Source organism: Rosa rugosa, chromosome 3 (assembly GCF_958449725.1).
Source record: "Rosa rugosa chromosome 3, drRosRugo1.1, whole genome shotgun sequence".
Lineage (NCBI taxonomy): Eukaryota > Viridiplantae > Streptophyta > Magnoliopsida > Rosales > Rosaceae > Rosa > Rosa rugosa.
This window is the reverse complement of record NC_084822.1, coordinates 50,663,042-50,682,483: the sequence shown is the minus strand read 5'-3', so window position 1 is coordinate 50,682,483 and position 19,442 is coordinate 50,663,042. Positions and strand designations below refer to the sequence as shown.

Genomic DNA, 19,442 nt, shown 5'->3' with positions numbered 1-19,442 from the left:
TCACTTATTGAGCCTACATACAGGAGATCAAATCCTTACTACAAAACCTCTCTTTTGAAAAGTAAACCTAGTCGCCTAGAGACCTCAATTGGTGTACAACTAGAGAGAACTAAGAAGCAAGTAGTAAAAGACTCAAAGTCAAGTACTAGGCAAGGAGACCCGGGAACCAAAAGCTTCCCAAGCCCTTGTCTCGAGAATCCTCAGTCGTAACTACTCAAGAGGATTTGCTAGAGGCACGAAAGTGCGTAGTTCCCTAACAAAATTAGAGAGTAATACAAACCTAGGATTCCAAAACAAGGAAATATACTAGTAACTAAAAACATTAAAATATAAAATAAAACATTTTAATGGATTAGGGCATAACCCCAGCCCAAAACTTGAGCCCAAAAAGGTCACCAAAGGGATCACTCAGGCCCATCTTCTTGGTTTGGACCAGTCCACCGATCCTCCCTCACCCGTCGTGCACCACAGTCCGGCCAACCACATCGCCGCGTCGCCACGATCTGCACCGCTGTACCATATCCGCGATCCAACCCGCCGAGCCACGCTGGCGCAACCAAATGCATATTGAATCTGTTGGCCACAAATTAATCAAAGTTTTGGACTTGAACGCTAAACATTAGGTTTTATGTTAGGTCATTCGAACAATCTTACCAGTGATGGATTAAATTTGATTGTTGCAGTCAAAAATATAAAAAAGATTTTATTTTTTATTTTTTATCTATTACATTTAACCCCAATTTCACTGCTGAATATTTATTGTATGAATATTAATAATAAAAGAAACTAAAACTATTTGATCCCAAAAAAAAAACAGGAAAAAACCAGAGGAGGCGGTTTGGCGTGGAGGAGTTCACTGCTGATAAAACGTGGCAGCTTTCTGGGTCTCTTTTCCTCTGGAGCACTACTAGAAACACTTGCTGTGGAAAATCAATACCTGATGGGTTCGCGAGCTCCGCTGCACTAAATTTATGCTGCCGATGAGGAATGTCTTTGCCACTGTCAAGCTTCACCGCCATGCCACTCTCCTCTCCCAAAGTACGTACCGCTCCTCTCTTTTACTTTCTTTTTCGCTCGCATCATCCCTTCACTTAGGATTTTATTTTATTTTCTGTTTGTTTATTTGAGGAAATGCAGGATCAAACTATAATCCAATTGCTTATTCTCTTGATTTTTTGCTTAATCATATTGGCAAATACATACATTCATACATACATACATAGACAACATAGGTCGAATTCTGAATATGTTATAGTGCCCTCAGTGGTTTAGCTTGGTATTTACAATTCTCAACTTACTAATTAAAAATTGTGCAGCTCTATGCCATGAAATTTATGTGGAGACCATAATACAGAAATGCATACCTTTGGGATGCCACAAGTTTATTGAAATTGGATGGAAACAACACAAACACAATGGGTCTCCATATTACTGGCTACAACGACATTCGTGAGTTCATGACAAGTTTATCAGTATTTTTAATACCGGTGATGCAAGACATTTTTTTTTTTTTTTGGATTTTTTTGCTTAACTTGTCTCCTGTTATGCAGTTTTTCCACGGGTTTCACCAGCGTGCACGGTGAGAGTCCGTCCGCCGAATATGCAAAGTTGAGGAAGGAGTCACTAGAAAGTGAATTTGGACATGCTCTTGGAGCTAATCGCTCCAGAAGTTTTTCTGCTGCCTACCGTTTTGGTCCATTTTTGGCTTTGTATAGAGCAGCAATTATTTCGTTTCATGTGTTGAAGCTAACAATCTGGCAATTTTTTGTTCAAGACATAAGGAAACGTGCCATCAAGGTAATTGACTAATATTTACTTCCGTTACATGATGCTCTGTTTCATATGGTTTTTTAGTTGTGTCTGTTGATTTAGAAACACCCCAGAGAAATTGAATTCTGGTGGCTGGTCACTACGAATTTAAGTTTTTGCATTTCTGTCATTTCAGGTTAAACATGACCAACTTTTTACCCCTATTTTTACTGACTTAATAGCATCATATGGGAAACTTTGGATGCTATGTATAACTCAGTTTATGTAACTTATTCTCGTAAACAAGTTTCTAACTAAATTTTACAGAAACTTTAATGTGATTTATTGCAGTTTCGTGAAACTCTTATCCGCTTGGGACCTTTCTATATCAAGGCAAGTCACTATATCTGTTGTGAAATTTTCAAGACCAATTTTATTTCTTTTTCATGATCTGTAGCATCTAAATGAATGCAACTTTTATATGATTTGCTCTTTCTAATTGCACGATAAAAGGATGTAACTAATTAACTCAATGATGTTTGAAGTACAGCTTGGTCAGGCTTTGAGCACTAGGCCAGATATACTACCAACTCAATACTGCCAAGAGCTTGTTAAGTTACAGGTTACTAGATTTCTTTCATCCATGAGCCCCTTCGCTAGCAGCCATTTAATTAAATGTTATAGCTTTTACTGAGATAGATCTCTTAAATTTTTCTTATCAAATCTTGACTGTATGTTACAGGATCAAATACCCCCATTTCCAACCCCTGTAGCTATTAAATCTATTGAATCCCAGCTTGGAGTTCGTGTTTCAGACATTTTTGCTGATATTAGCCCACAGCCTGTTGCTGCAGCATCCCTAGGGCAGGTCTATAAAGGTTACAGAAGTCTTTTTAATGGTCATATGCTTAATTAGATGGATGTAGATTCTCCTAGAAAATGTTTAAATAATGACTTCTATTGTTGCTGAATGGTTTGTTTTTTTGTTCAAGTTTGCAGCTCACCTGCACTCTGGGGAGCTGGTAGCTGTTAAAGTACAAAGGCCTGGCATGTCACTTTCATTGACCCTTGATGCCTTGTTATTCCATATGATTGGGGGCCAATTAAAGCGATTTGCCAAGGCCCGCAAAGATCTATTAGTGGCAGTGAATGAGATGGTGAGTGGTCTGGATTTCATGTGGACTGGTTTCTTTCATTTCCTTAAGTCTCCATTATGTATAAGAATCTAGAGTTGTTGATCTTATTCTAGGGTTTATGAATATAGTAGGCTTGCATGCATGTGCTGACATCTTTACATTGTAAGTTGGTCGCCATGATAACGACAACAAAATTTTCACTTTTTCATGTTATAATTGTTCTCTTATAGTAGGATTCCTTCCTTTGTGTTTCCATTTTTTTTGTTCACCTTTATGTTTCTTTCTTTTGGTATATTCAATTTGCCTGACACTTTGGGGGCATTGTATGGTCTCTCTTGAATGAACAGGTGAGGCACATGTTTGATGAAATTGATTACATTCTAGAGGCAAAAAATGCTGAACGTTTTGCTTCTCTCTATGCTTCACATCCACGTAAGTTTTCCTCCACATGTAACAAGCACAATGTGTTCAGTAGATGTTGAAGTCTTTATACAATGTTGGTCAGCTGGTGTACCACCCCTTCTATGATGTTCACACCAGTGATTAGAGGAATGCTTGCTTGTTGGGACATCATGTCTTCTGGGTACATTCCAGTGTGAATTTTTTTTTTAATTTTTTTTTTTCAAAATATGCCTAAACCACTTTACCACTGTTAAATACACCTTCTATGATGGTCACGTCTTGGCTTTATCACTGTTAAATACATATCTTCATGTTATTTGAGAATGCTAAGTTTTAAATAGCATGGTCTTAATTTTAGTGTATAAGAATTAGGAATTTATTATATAGTATGGGGAGTGATTTTGGCAGTCATAAAAGTGGAATGCAAGAGATGAAATATATGGCAAAGTGGAGTGCCAAAATGAGTGCCCTATAACATATTGCTGTAGCTTAGTTTAAAAAGCTAGTACATCCTGTGATATTATTCTGCTATACCAGATGGCAGTTCACTTCTAGGAATTTGTTATATATGAGAACTCGTCATATTCTGTGATGTGTATTTTCTACAAAAGGGAGCTTTTATATCAGTAGAGGTTTCTTTCTGATTGACAGGTGACGAGAAAAAGGATTATCCAAATGCTACAGCTGGGAAAACTCGTAGACATAAAGAGGCAAACTGTATAAAAGTGCCAAAAATATATTGGGACCTTACCCGTAGGGCAGTGCTGACAATGGAGTGGATTGATGGAATAAAGCTTACAGATGAAATTGGCCTAAAGACGGCCTTTCTGAACAGAAAAGAACTCATTGACCAGGTACTTGGATGGAATCACTCCACGTCTATCTGCAGTGGCAATTTTTGTTAATCTGTGTTTCCACTTGTGGCATTGCAGAAATAGAAAATAAAGTGATAGGCTACTACACTACAGCAAAGAGAGTTTAATAATTGAATTGAGCTAGAATTTTAATTTTCTAGTTAAACCCTAGGCAAGTTAAGATCTGATGTCATTATCTAAGTCGGCATGTAAAATAACAAATGGCAACTAGTGGGCTGGTCAAAGGTTTGCCTTGCTCAAATGTAGAAGTATTCCTAGATGCTCTTGCAGCAACTAGCAATGAATATGAGTTTGCATTGTATGTTAGAAACTAAGACTGCAGATAATTTGGCTCTTACATTTTCCTTTATCTGTCTTTCTAGGGATTATACTGTTCTTTGAGACAACTGCTTGAGGTGGGATTCTTCCATGCTGACCCACATCCTGGTAATCTTGTTGCCACTGATAGTGGTGCTCTTGCATATTTTGATTTTGGAATGATGGGTGATATTCCGCGACATTATCGCGTGGGGCTTATTCAAATGGTAAGTACTGTTGAATTATTTGAAGCTCAGGGCTCATGTTTAGATTTGTTGTGTATGTAGGAGTATAGTTTAAATTCCCTTTGTAAAAAATATAATTTAGATGGGAGGTCTGGCATTTTGTTAAGAGTAATTGCATCGTGCCCATTTTTTCTCTCCATTCATGTATACTTTCCCTAATGCTAACCTACTATTGAGTTGCATGGGAGGTCTGGGAACAAAAGTAAGAGAACGAGTTCAATGGCTAGAAAGAAATAGATGGACAAGTGGATTCAGTGGCTGCTACATTTTATTAAGCTAGTTCTGTTTTGATCGTTTAACATTTGGTGGCTCAGTTTTCTTTTCTACTACTATTCTTGACTTTTTAAAATATTTAAATTGCAATTTTATCTCTTGTTGGCTTCAGGGCACTGGTCCATTCTTAAAATAGTATTCTATACTTGGATTTCATGCCCTTTGATGTTTTCATTCAATTACTAACATGTAAAAGATAATGCTACACAGACCAAGTTTTCTTGTACCACATGATGTGCAAATTAATGTGGGCATTTTTTACATTGGTCTCTTTGGAATTATTGGATGTTTAAATTCCACATGAACTGCCACATCATGTTCTTAATCTATCTAGCATCATTTCATGTAAATTTTATAGTCAGTGGCCTCACTGAAAGTATCTCATTAGGTTGTGTATTTTTGTGGTTTCTCTCTCTTTTGTATATGACATAGCTATATTTATCTGCCAGATGATTGACATGTTTGTTGATAAGTCTTTGTTTCTTTCAGCTTGTGCACTTTGTTAATCGTGACTCTCTGGGTTTGGCAAATGACTTTCTTTCTTTGGGATTTATTCCTGAAGGGGTTGATATACAACCAGTTGCAGATGCAATGAAAGCATCCTTTAGTGACAGGAACAGACAATCTCAAGATTTTCAGGTTTGTGCTTCAGCCCGTGTATGCATATTCATGTAGACCATACTTTTGGCTATGTGATCTCTTCAATTATTGTTTTGAATATATACATGGGATTAATAGTGCGTACAAGTATTATGCTAACTCTAAGAACTTGAAAGCTCATTGCACGCATTAGGTCCATCAGATCTGTTCATTTTGAATTTTAGCAGTATGTGACCGCGTTTAAATTGAGATGGCGTGGGTGTGACTATGACCTCTGAAACGGGATCTTGTTAGTTGGAGCAAGGGATTTAAAAATAAAAAATAAAAATAAATAAATAAACAACAACAACAGATTTTATATATGTGCATGTTCAACTGAGAATCCTGTGTGGAACTGTGGAAGTGTATTACACCAGTTTTTCTCTACTTGACTGTTAACATACAACTGTTTTTTTTTTCTTTTTCCTTTTCTTTTTCTTTTGGAAAACAATAATAATAATTTAAGGTCCTGGAATTTCAGTATCAACAAATTAGGTCACTCTCGATAATTATCTAAGCTTGTACATGATAACTTGGTTTGAAATTTTGAATACACACACACACACACATTTATGCAACAACAATGGGGTTTTTGGTGAACTGTCTTCCTGCATTGCTTCTCCCTTTGTTAGACACTCATTCAATGAATTGTAGGGAATAATGGACCAACTATACAATATTATGTATGAATTCAACTTCTCTCTTCCTCCGGACTATGCCCTGGTGATAAGGGCTCTGGGATCACTAGAAGGCACGGCCAAAGTTCTGGATCCTGATTTCAAAGTTGTTGAGAGTGCATATCCTTTTGTGGTTGGAAGACTTTTGGCTGACCCAAATCCTGATATGAGAAGAATTTTAAGAGAACTTCTCATACGCAGTGATGGATCCATAAGGTGGAATAGGCTAGAACGCCTGGTAGGTTGCTTATTCTTTCATTTTCCCTTGATAGTTCATGCATATAGAAGCATACATTTTTATGTACATAATAGATACTATGTACTATAATGTATGGAGTTTTAAAAAGGTCCTTCAAAGTTCATGTGTCATTGTATATGTTTGATTAGGAGTCATTGACCAAGTTGTTGAACAAAGAATCCTCTGTTCCTTGATTTTGGGATAGATGACTTAGTTTATTGTTCACATTAAGCAATTCACCCACAGTCTACAACATAGAATTCCTTTCAAGTTAATTGTATTCCTTAAAACCATAAATCCAATTCTTAATAGGCATCTATATCTTTTTCCAGATTGCAGCAATATCTGAACAGGCTTCTGAGTCTGTTAGAGAGTCCCTTAATTCGGAGGAGAGTAGTACTCCTAATCCTTTGAGAAGGAAATCATTTGACATGCATGCTGTTGTTGCCGCCACTGAAGATCTTTTACACTTCATTCTCTCTGCGAAGGGTCAAAGGGTACGTGTATTCCTTGTTCGGGATATAATTGGTGCAGCTGATGCTTTTTTTCAGGATGAAGTTGTTGGTAACATGTTCAATGACAATCCCGAAGCCAGAGACACACTTGACTCAGAGGTTCTCTCACTTTCTCCTATCAAATTATCAGAGGGATCATAATAATCACTTTTAAAGTAGGCTTCATTAACTCCAAACAAAAGTTCACCCTTGAAGTAACTCAAGTTGGTATGCTAAATTCAGAAGTTACACTTAACTCAAGCTTGTATGCTAAGTTAAAGAGTTGCACCCAGTTTTTGCAGAGGAAAATGCATGAGATGTATATATCTGATTACCACATCAATTAATATGCAAAGTTTATCACACCCATGAGAAAAGATGTTGGTGGAAAATAATAAAAGCGAGTTGATGGAGAGAGATGAGGTTACTTATGTGTTTTTTCTCCTGTTTTTGCAGGGACATACCATGCTCGTGAGGGTGGTAAATGGGTTTCACTATTTCAGTCAAGCTGTAAAGTTGGCCCCAGAGGTGTGGACAGCAATGCTTATACGCGTGGCGTTTACACCAGAGGTTCATAGGTTTACTTTAGATATCTTTTCGTCGCTACTCATTCATTTTAGTGGCAAAATCCCAGAAACTACTTTCATTTCTCTATCTAGACTTATGCACAAGTTGGTAAAAAACCGCAGCTAATTTAAGTCATAACAGTATTATATATTTATTTATTTACTCAAGTTTTATCAGAACCCATTTTTACTGCTTGTTTCATTAGTTTGTATATAGGACTTCTCACTTATATATGAAAGGGTAAAGGTCACCGTGCATTAACGTTGTAGTCAAGTTAAAGACTTTTGTTTCTTTCACTTGAAACATAGTGCACGGTATTATATATTGATTGATGTAATAGCTCAAAAGATTTGGCATTGTATCGGATACCAGCCTTAGGTTATTGCCCTCAGCAGAAGGGAATTAATGGGACCAGAAAATATTAGAATATTCTCTCATATAATAGCTAATGACCTGAACAAATTTGAAAGAATTAATGATCAGAAAAGTGAATGCCTTCTCATGCATTAATACCAATAGTTAGTACCAGCAGTATCAGAATGTATGTAAGAAAAATTGAGTTCTGCAATTCCTTCATAAATTGGAGTCAGAATGTACCGAGTTTGAAGATATGGCTAAATCATTCCAATTCATAATTTCTCTGCGAGCTTACCAGAAAAATGAGTAAATCCAACAGAACTGAATGTATGCGGCTCCATATGAAAAGATAAGAGAGTTTCCAAGTCACATGAATTATTGCCATGTTTTCTCACTTTGAAGGAGTTGCAACTTTCAAGATAAGGAGAACTATTTCAACTTTTTTCTTTTCTTGTTTTTTTTTTTTTTTTGAAGAAGAAACAAGATCGAGTAAATCTAAAAAAAAAAAAACGCGCAAGATTAGAGCCCTAGGTTTTTTTAACAAAGTGTGGCGGCGGAACTACTTTCTGATTGCTGTTTGTTCTGGCTCCGGCAAGGCGTCATGTTAATGCTTCAGTGCTGAGTGGTGGCCACAGAACATCGAAACCGAGATCAACATTTGGCAGCACGGAAGCAGATAGAGTTGAGGCACATCGAAGATAGCAGATCGGTGTCGGGTTGGATCTCTTACTGTCGGAGTTAGCCATCAGCGTCGGATTAGATATCTTGATCGTTGATTTTGCTCGGGTTGATTTCTTTCTAGTGGTGGATGGTCAATGCTTCTATTTTGTGGGCCTATAAGGAGGGTGCCTTACTACCTTCATCTATCATTTAGTGATGAGGGTGGGTCTGACCTAAGAGATCGACATTCTTGGGCATTTGAGTCGATATATGGTTGAGGACCAACCGTTTTCGGATCACGACCGCTACATGAGTTGGTGATATATGGATAAGGGGTTGCTCCTATTTATTTGCTAGAAAGTGACATTCTGTTGGTATCACAATTAGATGATTGGCTAATGGGAGGTTAGCTGATGATTTTGCCTTACAAGACACAGAGTGGTTCTTTATATTATAAGTGCGCTGCTATAACAAGCTCAAAACAGATTTGTAATGAGTTACATTTACTTGATAGAATTTCGGGAGATTCAAGTACATGGTAGACTCTAGCCCTTGTTAATGGCTATTGTTTTTTTTGTGTGATTCTGAACGACAATGTAACTCCCCACCCCACCCTTGATGTTAGTGAAATTTGAACCTGTGACCTCCACGGTGTTAGTTAGGCTAGCTAACCAACAGGCCACGGCTCAGCGACATTTAATGGCTATTGAATCTAATGAAGTTAATATCCTTTTGAAAAAAAAAATCTTGTAATCTAAAAGATTATAATGTGGGAATGTCCAAAAAATTTCAACTACCCTAGTTAGAGAAAAGGACCTATTCAAATCCCTGATGTAGAATCGTTGGTTACAGATGCCTACAGCCGATAGGGTCCAAGCTCTAACCACAAAAATCACTTTTTTTGGGCAACATATGATGAAGATATTCTACAAGTTCTGAAACATTCTTATAGCCAACCTCAAGAAGAGACTAATCCCTTTTGACCTCGTGTGCCAAAACTGCTAGTAACATGTAAAGAGAATTAATTTGCTCACCACTTGAGCTAACCTCAAGAGCTTATCTCATTGACAAGTTTTATTCCAACTTATTTTCATTTAAAGTAAATAAACATATTATGATTTGTTGGAGCATCTATGTTCAAGTTCTAGTGGCGGCATGGGGTTCTTAACCATTTACCCAATTTGGGCCCAACAAATGCTCATTTACTTTATAAAAGATTTGTGTGCCCACTTACCCCATTTAAATATAAAAAGACAAGTTTGCCCTCCAAATAATTAAAAAGTCATTGGAGACTTCACCAGAATCCCATAACAGGCCGCCAGAATCCCGTCACCAGCCGCTAGAGGTTCCCAAAGAAGTCGCCGGAGACTTTTATTATCCCCTAATAAAACCCAATAAATTTTTATTGGGGGGCAATAAAAAGTTTATTGGGTATGATTGAGAGGCAATAAAACTGGATGCCGGACTCCTGTCATAGAACCGGATTCCGACGACCGGTGATCGCAGTCCGGTGAAGTCTTTCTCTCTCTAAGTGACAAAGGGAGAGAGGGAAAAATTGTCCCAAATATAAACAAAAAACAATAAAAAATAACTTAATTGGGTATTAGGCCAAAAAATATGTAATTTGTTTGGTAAGTGGGCAATCCTATAGGGTGGTGTTTGTTACATGGGATTGTATAAGATTGGACTGTCTTATTTATTAGAATAAGAGTTATCCCATGTTTGGCTGAAACAAGGACTCACTTAAATGAGACTATGCAGTCCCCGAATCTACCTCCGCACCTTCTTACATAGTCTCCCCAAATTTCACCGGACTGTGAAAGCAACGCTCGGTCTTTCTTCGCTTCTCGTCGCTCACTTGCATCTTTCGCTTCGGTCTCCTTCAACTAGACCAGGTTTAGTTTCTCTCTTTACTCGATCATACTCCCTTTCTTGCGTTAATCATTGTTCACTCTTTCCTTCAATCCCCTCTACCTTCTTCTTCTTCTTCTATCTCTTTGGTGTCTGGGTAGCTTGATCTGCTAAGATTTTGATCAATTTGTTGTCTGAGTAGCTTGACCTGGTAAGAATTGTGATCAATTTCACGTTTTTGCTTTGCTCTTCTATTTTTTTTTTTTGGGTTTAAGAAATGTTTTTTGTTCAAAGGCTAATTACTCACCAGAAATTTGAGTTCTTGCATGCAATTCGATTACCACAAATTCGAGTTGGGTTCCTAGTCAGTGGCAATAAAGACCTCTGATTTAGATTATGAGAAGAAATAAGAAAAGACAGTCGGAGTACAGAACCATTGAAGCAAGAGCTGGACAAAGAAGACATATTTGTGAATTTGAGTTTGATTTTGATTTTTGCTTTTGGTATTTGAGATTTGATCTAATGTTCGGAAAATTGTTCAAACTAGTTGTGGTGTTACGTGATAAAGTCTGGGAGAGCAGAGAGAGATTGGGGGATTGGTTGCCTTGCCAAACCATATGTTTTGTTTTCAAAAATTTCAGATAAGTTGAGATCTGTCTCTATGTTTTTTGGATAGTTCATCAAGGCTTGGTTAATCCTTAATCAATTAGTTGGTTCTTTGTTCTACTCCACCAATCATTCTCCTGGTGTTCTTTCTTGTGTTGTTCTTTCTTATTAAGAGTTCGTTCTTCTGTTGTAGTCCTACGGAGCACCAAACATGGATCAAGATTAGTTTAGCATAAGCCAGGCTTGAGAAGTCCAGGACTCTTGTAGAAATTAAGGTGAGGCATGGTAGTCTCGTGAAACAAACATGCCCTAAATGTTTGGATAAATGGGATTAGTACTGTAGCTCAAATTTGGGTAAATGGACAGTTTCTCCTTATAAAAAGAGTAAGCCCTATAATGAATTTAATTCCCTTTGATTAATGGGAATTGCTAGTCCTCAATTTTAATAATTTTTTTTATGATATTTTCAACTTTAAAGATGTCAAGTTAAAAATAGAGTTCCCTCACTACGATAGTGTCTTATGGATGGACGAGTTCCTAAACTAAATCAAGTTTCTCACATTCTTTCATAATCCCGCACGTAAATGAGTCAGTCTCTTGGGCTATATGAGTCAATATCTTGTCTTTTACAGTCACACAAACAGGAGAATTTATTCTAAAAGCAGAAAAGCTAAAGCTGCACGAAATCGTCACAACTCTTATGCACGAAGGTGTCTCGAACCGTTACGAGTTGTATCCAAAAACATGGGAAGAGATGTATTCATGTCACCAAAAGAAGCCCAAGCTCATGGAATTGGTAACATTGGTTAAAAAATGAATTTCCATTGAGGGGTTTTATTTTTGATACAAATTTCCATTGAGGGGGTTGTTGAAGGCAAGGCTGTAAGTCTGTAACCACTAATCAGTATTTTGCATTGACTAGGTCTCAATCCTACGTATGATTCGCTCCTTTCCACCACTTTTAGTACCCACCCAAACAAACAAACAGTACTACCATGACATCATCATTTCTTTATTAATAACTTTTTTTATCAATTGCCCTTCTGTTATCTTCTAAAAAAAAAAAAAAAAAAAAATTTTTTGCATTTTTAATTTTTCACAATTATTATTTAGAATTTTCGGAATTTTAGTTTGAGAAAATTCAACTTGTAATAATTGCTTCTTGTGCTTGCGTTGCCAAACTGAAACCAAAAATAGCAGAGAATCCGCTTTGGCTTCTCTCACTCCGTCTCGTCCTTGTCTTCGCTTTGAAACAAACCTTTAATTTCTCTCTTCACTCCTCCTTTCATTTTCTTTTCTATACGCCTCTCCCCTTCGGGTATTTCCTCTCTCTCTAAATCTCATATTAATCTCAATTATTACCTGATTTTCCAATTTTTTTTTTCTTTTCGAATTGTATTGATGAACAACACGATCCATGGATTTGTTTTGTTGTTCAATTACATCAAGTTTGTTATTTAAATTTTGGTTTTGGCATGATATACAGGTCAAACTCTCAGTAATTTATGAAATCAGAGATGATCCCTAGGTGATTTGAGCTTTATTTTTGCTTGCAACAACAATAACAATCGATTATATAGGTCGTAATCTGCTCTCTAAATATAGCAATTGCAGTAGAGCCCTATTATTTCAGTTTCTCATTCTGGCAAAAGAAATAACGAGTGGGCAATTTCAACATTCCAGCAATAACATGGGTTATCTCAATTCCGTTTTGTCATCTTCAAGCCAGGTTCATGCTGACGACGCACCCGTAAGCGGTGGTGGCCTCAGGTTGCTTATTTCTCAATTCGGATCTAGGGCTTCTTCTTTTTTTCAATTGCTCTTGCCCCATCATAATTTTATTTTGCTTTTAACAAACTATTTTTGTTTACTTTCTGTTTTTCGCATTGTTAGAGCTGAAATGCTATCTATGTTTCTAGTATGATGTGTTTATTGTCATTGAGCTCTTCAGGAACAGCAAGTGATTATCAATTTGTCTTTGTCTAATTTCCTGCAAATGTTTATGTTTTGGGGAATTTTCATAACAAGGATCTGCTGACGCGTTTTATTGTAATGTATTGTATACATACGTACATGAGGAGACCTTTGTTATTCTGGGTCCTGATGATATACTGCTTACGCATAATGTTCTTTGATTTGGTTGTTCCACTAACCCTGAACTATGTCGTATATCTTTGTTTAACTGGGGAAAGGGCAAAAGGGTGATAAAATTTAGTTAGCGACGCGACCAATTATAAATGTTAAAATAAACAAGAGTCGGCACTTATAGAAACTTGCAATTTATGTTTCATTGTTCTGTCGTGTCAGGCTGCATCATGGTTTGTACATCTGACTTTATTATGGTTTGTCGTGTTCGCCAGAGGCAAAAATCAAGTTTTTGCATATTATTTTGTTTTGCCTGTGTGATGGATCTTCCAAACAATATTGTCTGGAATTTTGTGATTGAGGACCTTCTAGAAAATCTTTCCGTTTGCGTTATGATTTTTCTACAAAGTGCCATTTTCTCTCAATGTATGTCTGTGAGTGCTGAACTCATATATGGAAACATGTAGCTCATATCCTTTTGCTATAGAAACTCATCTTTAATTCCATTCATGCATGGATCCCTTTAAATTGGGCTATTTATCATTGCCATATTGGAATTGAATATTATTCCTCACCTTTTAATTTTAAGTGTTTATGTTACATTTTAAATTCATCCACTGTTGAAATTTGTCTGACACTAGTTATGATGTTAAATGTGGCAACAGTCAGAATGGAAAGTTCAGCTATGGATATGCAAGTTCTCCGGGAAAAAGATCTTCTATGGAAGATTTTTATGAGACAAGAATTGATGGTGTTGAGGGAGAAATAGTTGGTCTCTTCGGAGTTTTTGATGGTACATCTCTCTCTATTACTCACTAATATCCATGATTGTGAAACTTGAATAAGTAAATATTTAATAAGTGAATATGGTGTGCTTGGCATGCAATGTATTGAGTATAGACAATTGTCAGATGTCTGTGAGTGCATGGATATCTATTCTTTCTTAATGTTAAATTCTCTAGTGTTGGTATCTCTTTTCTCCACTTTAGTATTGATATGATTCTTTTCACCTGCACATCCTGTGTGGCTTTTAGTGGGTATCAACAAAAGCTCACTGGATGTGATAGCAGTTGGTACGGTATAATATGGTATTAATGTTGAGTGGGTTTAGCTTTGAGTCACAGTTGAGACCTCACCGTATATGGACACTGGAACTTTTGTCTTTACAACACTGTGATGATCTTCTGACCAGATGAACGTTTGGGATGACCCCCTCTTCATTGGTTTCAAGCTTCACATGCTTTCATTCACTTTAATTGCTAATCAAACTTAAATAGCTTCTGAGTTCTGATGGACTCTGTTGTAGTCATTTTTCTACTTTTTACTGTTGGATTAGTTTTCTTAGCAAGTCTTTTAAGTACTTAATTACTGTTCTCCTGTTTGTATAACAAAAAATATTCATTTTCATGATCTTTATATAGTTGCATGCATTTGAAAATAAGCAGATAGATGACACAGAAAAATTCTGCATTGTGATTGAATCAGGTCATGGGGGTGCACGTGCTGCTGAATATGTCAAGCAAAATCTGTTTAGTAATTTGATCAGGCATCCAAAGTTTATTTCTGACACCAAATCTGCCATAGGTTTGGCACTATTACCTATAGCCAGTAACCTTATTGTTGCTTTCTTGTTGTTTTTGAAGAAACTAACACTATGTAAAATTAAATTTGCCTCTTTCCTCAGCTGATGCATACAGCCATACAGACTCTGAATTCCTGAAGTCAGAAAATAACCAGAATAGAGATGCTGGGTCAACCGCTTCCACTGCTATCCTAGTTGGTGACCGTTTGCTTGTCGCAAACGTTGGGGATTCCAGAGCAGTGATATGCAGGGGTGGTAATGGTAAGAATTTGAAGATTGTTCCCTCAGTTGTGATGTTAGAGTAGTGAATTTATCCCCGTGTCTAGTGTTTGGTGAGATGGGCTTATGGCTAGAGAGGCTTGCAACTTTATCTAAATAGGATATGGACTTGCAACTATATGCTGATTGTCTATTTGTTACAGTATTCATGTATCACGGTTTAATAATATGATCTTATTATATTCTGCAGCAATAGCTGTTTCAAGAGATCACAAGCCGGACCAAACTGATGAGCGGCAACGGATTGAGGATGCAGGAGGATTTGTAATGTGGGCAGGTAAGGTTTTTCAATGATTGTTTTGAAGCGTTCACATGATTTGTAGTTTGCATTCTTAATGGTGGAGATGATAACAACAGGAACTTGGAGAGTTGGAGGTGTTCTTGCTGTTTCTCGTGCATTTGGAGATAGGCTGTTGAAGCAGTATGTTGTTGCTGATCCAGAAATCCAGGTTTGATTCTCATTATTGATAATTAATGTCAATACTTATTTTTAAGTGATTTAGTTCATTCGTAATCTTTTATCTGATGAACTTGGAAGTTAGATATTGCTGGCTTATTATCTGTAACAGTCCTATGCGATTTCAAGTCCCAGTTTAAATAGACATTTCTTGAATTGAAGAATTAGTTGATTTGTAGGCCTTATGCTTCTGCATTTTTGAATTGAAGAATTGGTTGATTTATATACCTTATGCTTTTGTTGCTTGCTTCTTTCTTCAGCTTTTCAGAGTATTTAATTAGCCTTTTTTTTTTTTTTTTATAATTTGGCAGGAGGAAAAGATTGACAACAGTCTTGAGTTTCTTATCCTTGCAAGTGATGGACTGTGGGATGTTGTCACCAATGAGGTTTACCATGATTTTCCATTCTTATTACTATTCTGTACTTCTTGTCAATGCACTGAGGGTGGAGGGTGAATGACATCCTGCCACGTCTCGTACCATACCATTTTTGACTTGCCACACAGTTATTAAAGAATGTGGTATTTGTTGTTTGTACTTTTGCTGGGACTGTCAAGTTATGACTGTGGTTTGAGTGATTCTATACCCTGTTTTCAGGAAGCCGTTGCAATGATCAAACCAATTCAGGACCCAAAACAGGCATCAGAGAGGCTAATGCAGGAAGCATATCAGAGAGGAAGTGCTGATAATATTACTTGCGTTGTTGTCCGTTTCTTGGCTAATCCAGGCGGTTCATCACGAAGCAGTTCTGGCTAAGCACCTTATCCAGCTCAGATCAAGGGCTTTGATTCCTTCAGACTGGTAGGTGGGCTGCAATAAAAGAATTCAGTGGTGATAGTCATAGAAAATCTATGGTAGCATTGTACTTTTACAAGGATAGAGACTGCTTATGTTTATTACTTGTCCTCAGCCTCTAGCATAGAAAGACCATGTGAGTTTAGTTCTTGTATTATGGGGTGTTAAGTGTAGTAGAAATGTTTTATCTGTTTGTAAAGTGTATTCTCATTTCATTTGCTGTAAATCCCGTGCTAATTGTTAAACTCTGTACGGAAGGATAATATGTCCCAACTCCCAAGATACTTTTGTTATAACCGCCCAAGTTTTACGTTGTAATGTCATGATCAAAATTGTTAATTTTCTATTGACTTTTCAAATATTATTTTCCCAAATTATTCAAGCAAATCAAAGATCATTTAGTTATTTGATTATGAGAGTTGATATCTAATTTGATTATGAAAGATGATAATTGTTTAGTACAGCATTTAATCATCTGAATTCTTGATCTGTTCATTTTGGAGCTTTTATCTTTAAGAATTTTTATTTATTTTTTGGCAAAATTAAGGGGGTATCAAATCCAATAATAAAGCTTTTATCTTTAAAGGATTAAAAATTAAACAATATTTTTTCTTTTTGGGAAATTAAGGGGTGTGAATTCATTAACAAATCTTTTGTCTTTAAAGGATTAAAAGTTAAACAATATATATATATATATACAGATCCTATCCAGAGCGGAGCTCCGCTTTGAAAATTAACGTGTGGAGTTCGAGTTTTGGGTCACTTTTCGGTCGCATATCCACATCTCAACCGTTCAGTTTTTCGATACTAGTGTATAGATCGTCTCCGCAAATTTTCAGCCAAAATGATGATCGTTAAGGCATTGATAATTGCCTTAAAGCTAGTACGGTTCAGGTTGACAGATTTAGTTCGTCCATTGGTTTAAGCGAGTTAGATACCTTAACGATCATCAATTTGGCTGAAAATTTGCTGAGATGATCTATACACTAGTACCTAAAAACTGAACGGTCGAGATGTGGATATGCAACCGAAAGTGACCCAAAACTCTAACTTCACACGTTAATTTCAAAGTTGAGCTCCGCTCTGGATAAAATCTGTATATATATATTGGAAAATCAAGGGAGTGTCAATCCATTAATAAAGATAGAAAGAGGCGTACAAAACACAGTAACTCACTCGCAGTAGGTCCATCAAAATCAAGTTACTGCTAGAGATTTTAGAAAACCGAAAACTCTAAGTAAAGACACACTGGACAACGATGTAATTTAAGTAATCAAGTAGCCTGACACTACTAGGAAAAGAATTGAGCCAGGTTAACTTCAAACCCTAAATTATCCATAAAGCTTTTAGAACCTCCCTGTGCAGAGAGGATTACCTCGGAAGCACTATCCACCTGAACAGAACACTCAGCCTTTAATTGAAGCTTCTTCTTCCTCACCTTCCGAGGGGGCTTTTGATTAGCCTCCTTCAACTTCACTTTATTCATGCTTCCCCGAGGACATCCCGGCTTGCGTTTCTTAGTAAGAGACACTACAATAGCCCCTTCAAGCGAGGGCAAACTTGAGAGGGATTAAAGTCAATTTGCACCGCCTCGAAAGGAACAACCTGTTTCAACCTCTTAGCATAGATAACCAAAGTCAACTCAGCTGCATGCTTAGCACTTGTAATCTGTAAGGGTTCAGTAGAAGGAGTAGAAAATATCGCCTTTGCAGAATCCGTTTCCAGTCCGGGGTTTTGACCTGGCCGCCTGGGCCGCCATCATTTGTACCGTCTGCAGCTGTGTCGTATGCCCTGAATCATTCCCCATATCCACCACCTGAGACATAAACTTGAAGCTTAAAGCTTCCATATGTCTTTTCCTCTTAGTTGAGGGACTAGGAGAATCCAACATAATAATAACTATTTCAACACACTCTACAATTTCTTCCAACCCCGGTAGACGGTCTAGTTCCTCCACATGTAATTGGGTCACGGTAAGTCCTAGTCTTCCCCTTTCTTGTGGTGGAAGAGATAGGTCCTAAACCCGTCCGCTTCCCTAGAGCTGAGGCTACCAGGGGAACATTAGCCTGAGGGGTATTAGCCATATCTGTAACACTAGTGTCAACTTCAACCACCAACATCTGTCGAAAAATATATCAGTTGCACTAAATTATACGTATTACACTGTCACACCCTATCCCGAAAATCTGATTTTTTTTTTTTTTTTTTTTTTTTCCGAGTTAGGATGTGAATAGCTCTTAGTTGTCAAAGACAAGAAACACTTTGGCAAATAAAAACTATATAGAAAAATAAGAATCAGAGGTGACTTGGTTATAGAACACTTTATTACATAGGTTTGTTCTTACAAGATAAGCTTTATTGTACAAAGTTAAACTAAAACAGCAAGCTAATAGTTTATTTCTCCTTCTCCTAGATCTAGATTTCCAGAATTTAAGTTCTAAAAGGGGTCATAAAAGGGGTGAGCTTAAAGCTCAGTAGAGCAAACCTCATACATATACTTTAATGATGGTGTAAGACATAAAATAACTCCTTAATCTCCAATTTTTAGTAATCTTGTACTAATCTCGGTCACCAGTGTCATCTTGCCAAACAAAAGATCATTTTATCAATAATAATTGAAGGGGTTTCTCTTCCCAAGTGTATGTACAATAGGCTGACATTGCTGGTCCCTTACAAGTATTAGACTCAACTACACAACTATTTTCATTATTTCTTCAAACTAAGACAAGATAAAAACAATATTATGATGATGAACTAAGCATATATTTTACATATCATAAACATTCTGATCAGCAGCAAATATCATTCAAAAACATATTAATAGATATATAAAATCATACTTGAGATTCCCTAGAACTTCCTCTACCTTAAACCTGGTTTAGTAAAGTTGAGGCTTTGTTTCTAGACCTCTAAAAGCTTGTTTATGGACTTTGCTGTTTCCAGAGTCTATATTGTTTTCTGTTCTGTTTCCTAACTTGTGTTTTCTTACTTCAGGTAAATACCTCTTTTATACTAGAAGATGTAATAATTAGAACCTATAGGTAGACTAGCCACCTCCTGTTTGCTCTAGCTTTGCTTGGTTAGTTAGATAAACACCTGAGAGTAACTTACTGCCAACTCCTGCTAGAAAAATCACCTGAAGATTATCCAAACTGCCAGCTCCTATTTTGAGCTTGTTG

The 19,442-nt window shown here is 36.9% G+C and overlaps 2 protein-coding genes across 4 annotated transcripts; both read left to right on the top strand.

Moving 5' to 3' along the window:
• Positions 1-823: 823 nt before the first annotated feature.
• LOC133740350 (uncharacterized) lies at positions 824-7,781 on the top strand. 2 transcript variants are annotated; one of them, XM_062168297.1, is made up of 14 exons: positions 824-1,038; positions 1,317-1,449; positions 1,551-1,797; positions 2,101-2,142; positions 2,300-2,371; positions 2,492-2,617; positions 2,742-2,906; positions 3,233-3,317; positions 3,939-4,141; positions 4,525-4,686; positions 5,467-5,616; positions 6,271-6,531; positions 6,864-7,145; positions 7,482-7,781. In XM_062168297.1, exons 1-14 carry the CDS (start codon positions 972-974, stop codon positions 7,716-7,718), a joined length of 2,232 nt encoding a protein of 743 aa, XP_062024281.1. In that variant the 5' UTR covers positions 824-971; the 3' UTR covers positions 7,719-7,781. The 2 variants fall into 2 exon arrangements, with proteins under 2 accessions (XP_062024281.1, XP_062024280.1); XM_062168296.1 differs by having other exon boundaries at positions 2,492-2,627; positions 2,749-2,906.
• Positions 7,782-12,230: 4,449 nt separating this feature from the next.
• Positions 12,231-16,607, top strand: LOC133741164 (probable protein phosphatase 2C 59). 2 transcript variants are annotated; one of them, XM_062169113.1, is made up of 10 exons: positions 12,231-12,384; positions 12,553-12,594; positions 12,792-12,836; positions 13,817-13,944; positions 14,637-14,735; positions 14,836-14,994; positions 15,203-15,289; positions 15,370-15,461; positions 15,781-15,855; positions 16,066-16,607. In XM_062169113.1, the coding sequence occupies exons 2-10, from the start codon at positions 12,572-12,574 to the stop codon at positions 16,222-16,224; spliced, it is 867 nt and encodes a 288-aa protein (XP_062025097.1). In that variant the 5' UTR covers positions 12,231-12,384; positions 12,553-12,571; the 3' UTR covers positions 16,225-16,607. The 2 variants fall into 2 exon arrangements, with proteins under 2 accessions (XP_062025097.1, XP_062025096.1); XM_062169112.1 differs by having other exon boundaries at positions 12,750-12,836.
• Positions 16,608-19,442: the final 2,835 nt, after the last annotated feature.

Bases quoted from the DNA above. Each gene is read 5' to 3' on its own strand.
- LOC133740350 (XM_062168296.1), top strand. From the start codon at position 972: ATGCTGCCGATGAGGAATGTCTTTGCCACTGTCAAGCTTCACCGCCAT. The intron at 2,372-2,491 runs GTTACTAGATTT...TGTATGTTACAG, and splicing joins AAGAGCTTGTTAAGTTACAG to GATCAAATACCCCCATTTCC. The intron at 2,907-3,232 runs GTGAGTGGTCTG...TTGAATGAACAG, and splicing joins TAGTGGCAGTGAATGAGATG to GTGAGGCACATGTTTGATGA.
- LOC133741164 (XM_062169112.1), top strand. From the start codon at position 12,572: ATGAAATCAGAGATGATCCCTAG. The intron at 12,595-12,749 runs GTGATTTGAGCT...TCAACATTCCAG, and splicing joins AAATCAGAGATGATCCCTAG to CAATAACATGGGTTATCTCA. The intron at 14,736-14,835 runs GTTTGGCACTAT...CTCTTTCCTCAG, and splicing joins TGACACCAAATCTGCCATAG to CTGATGCATACAGCCATACA.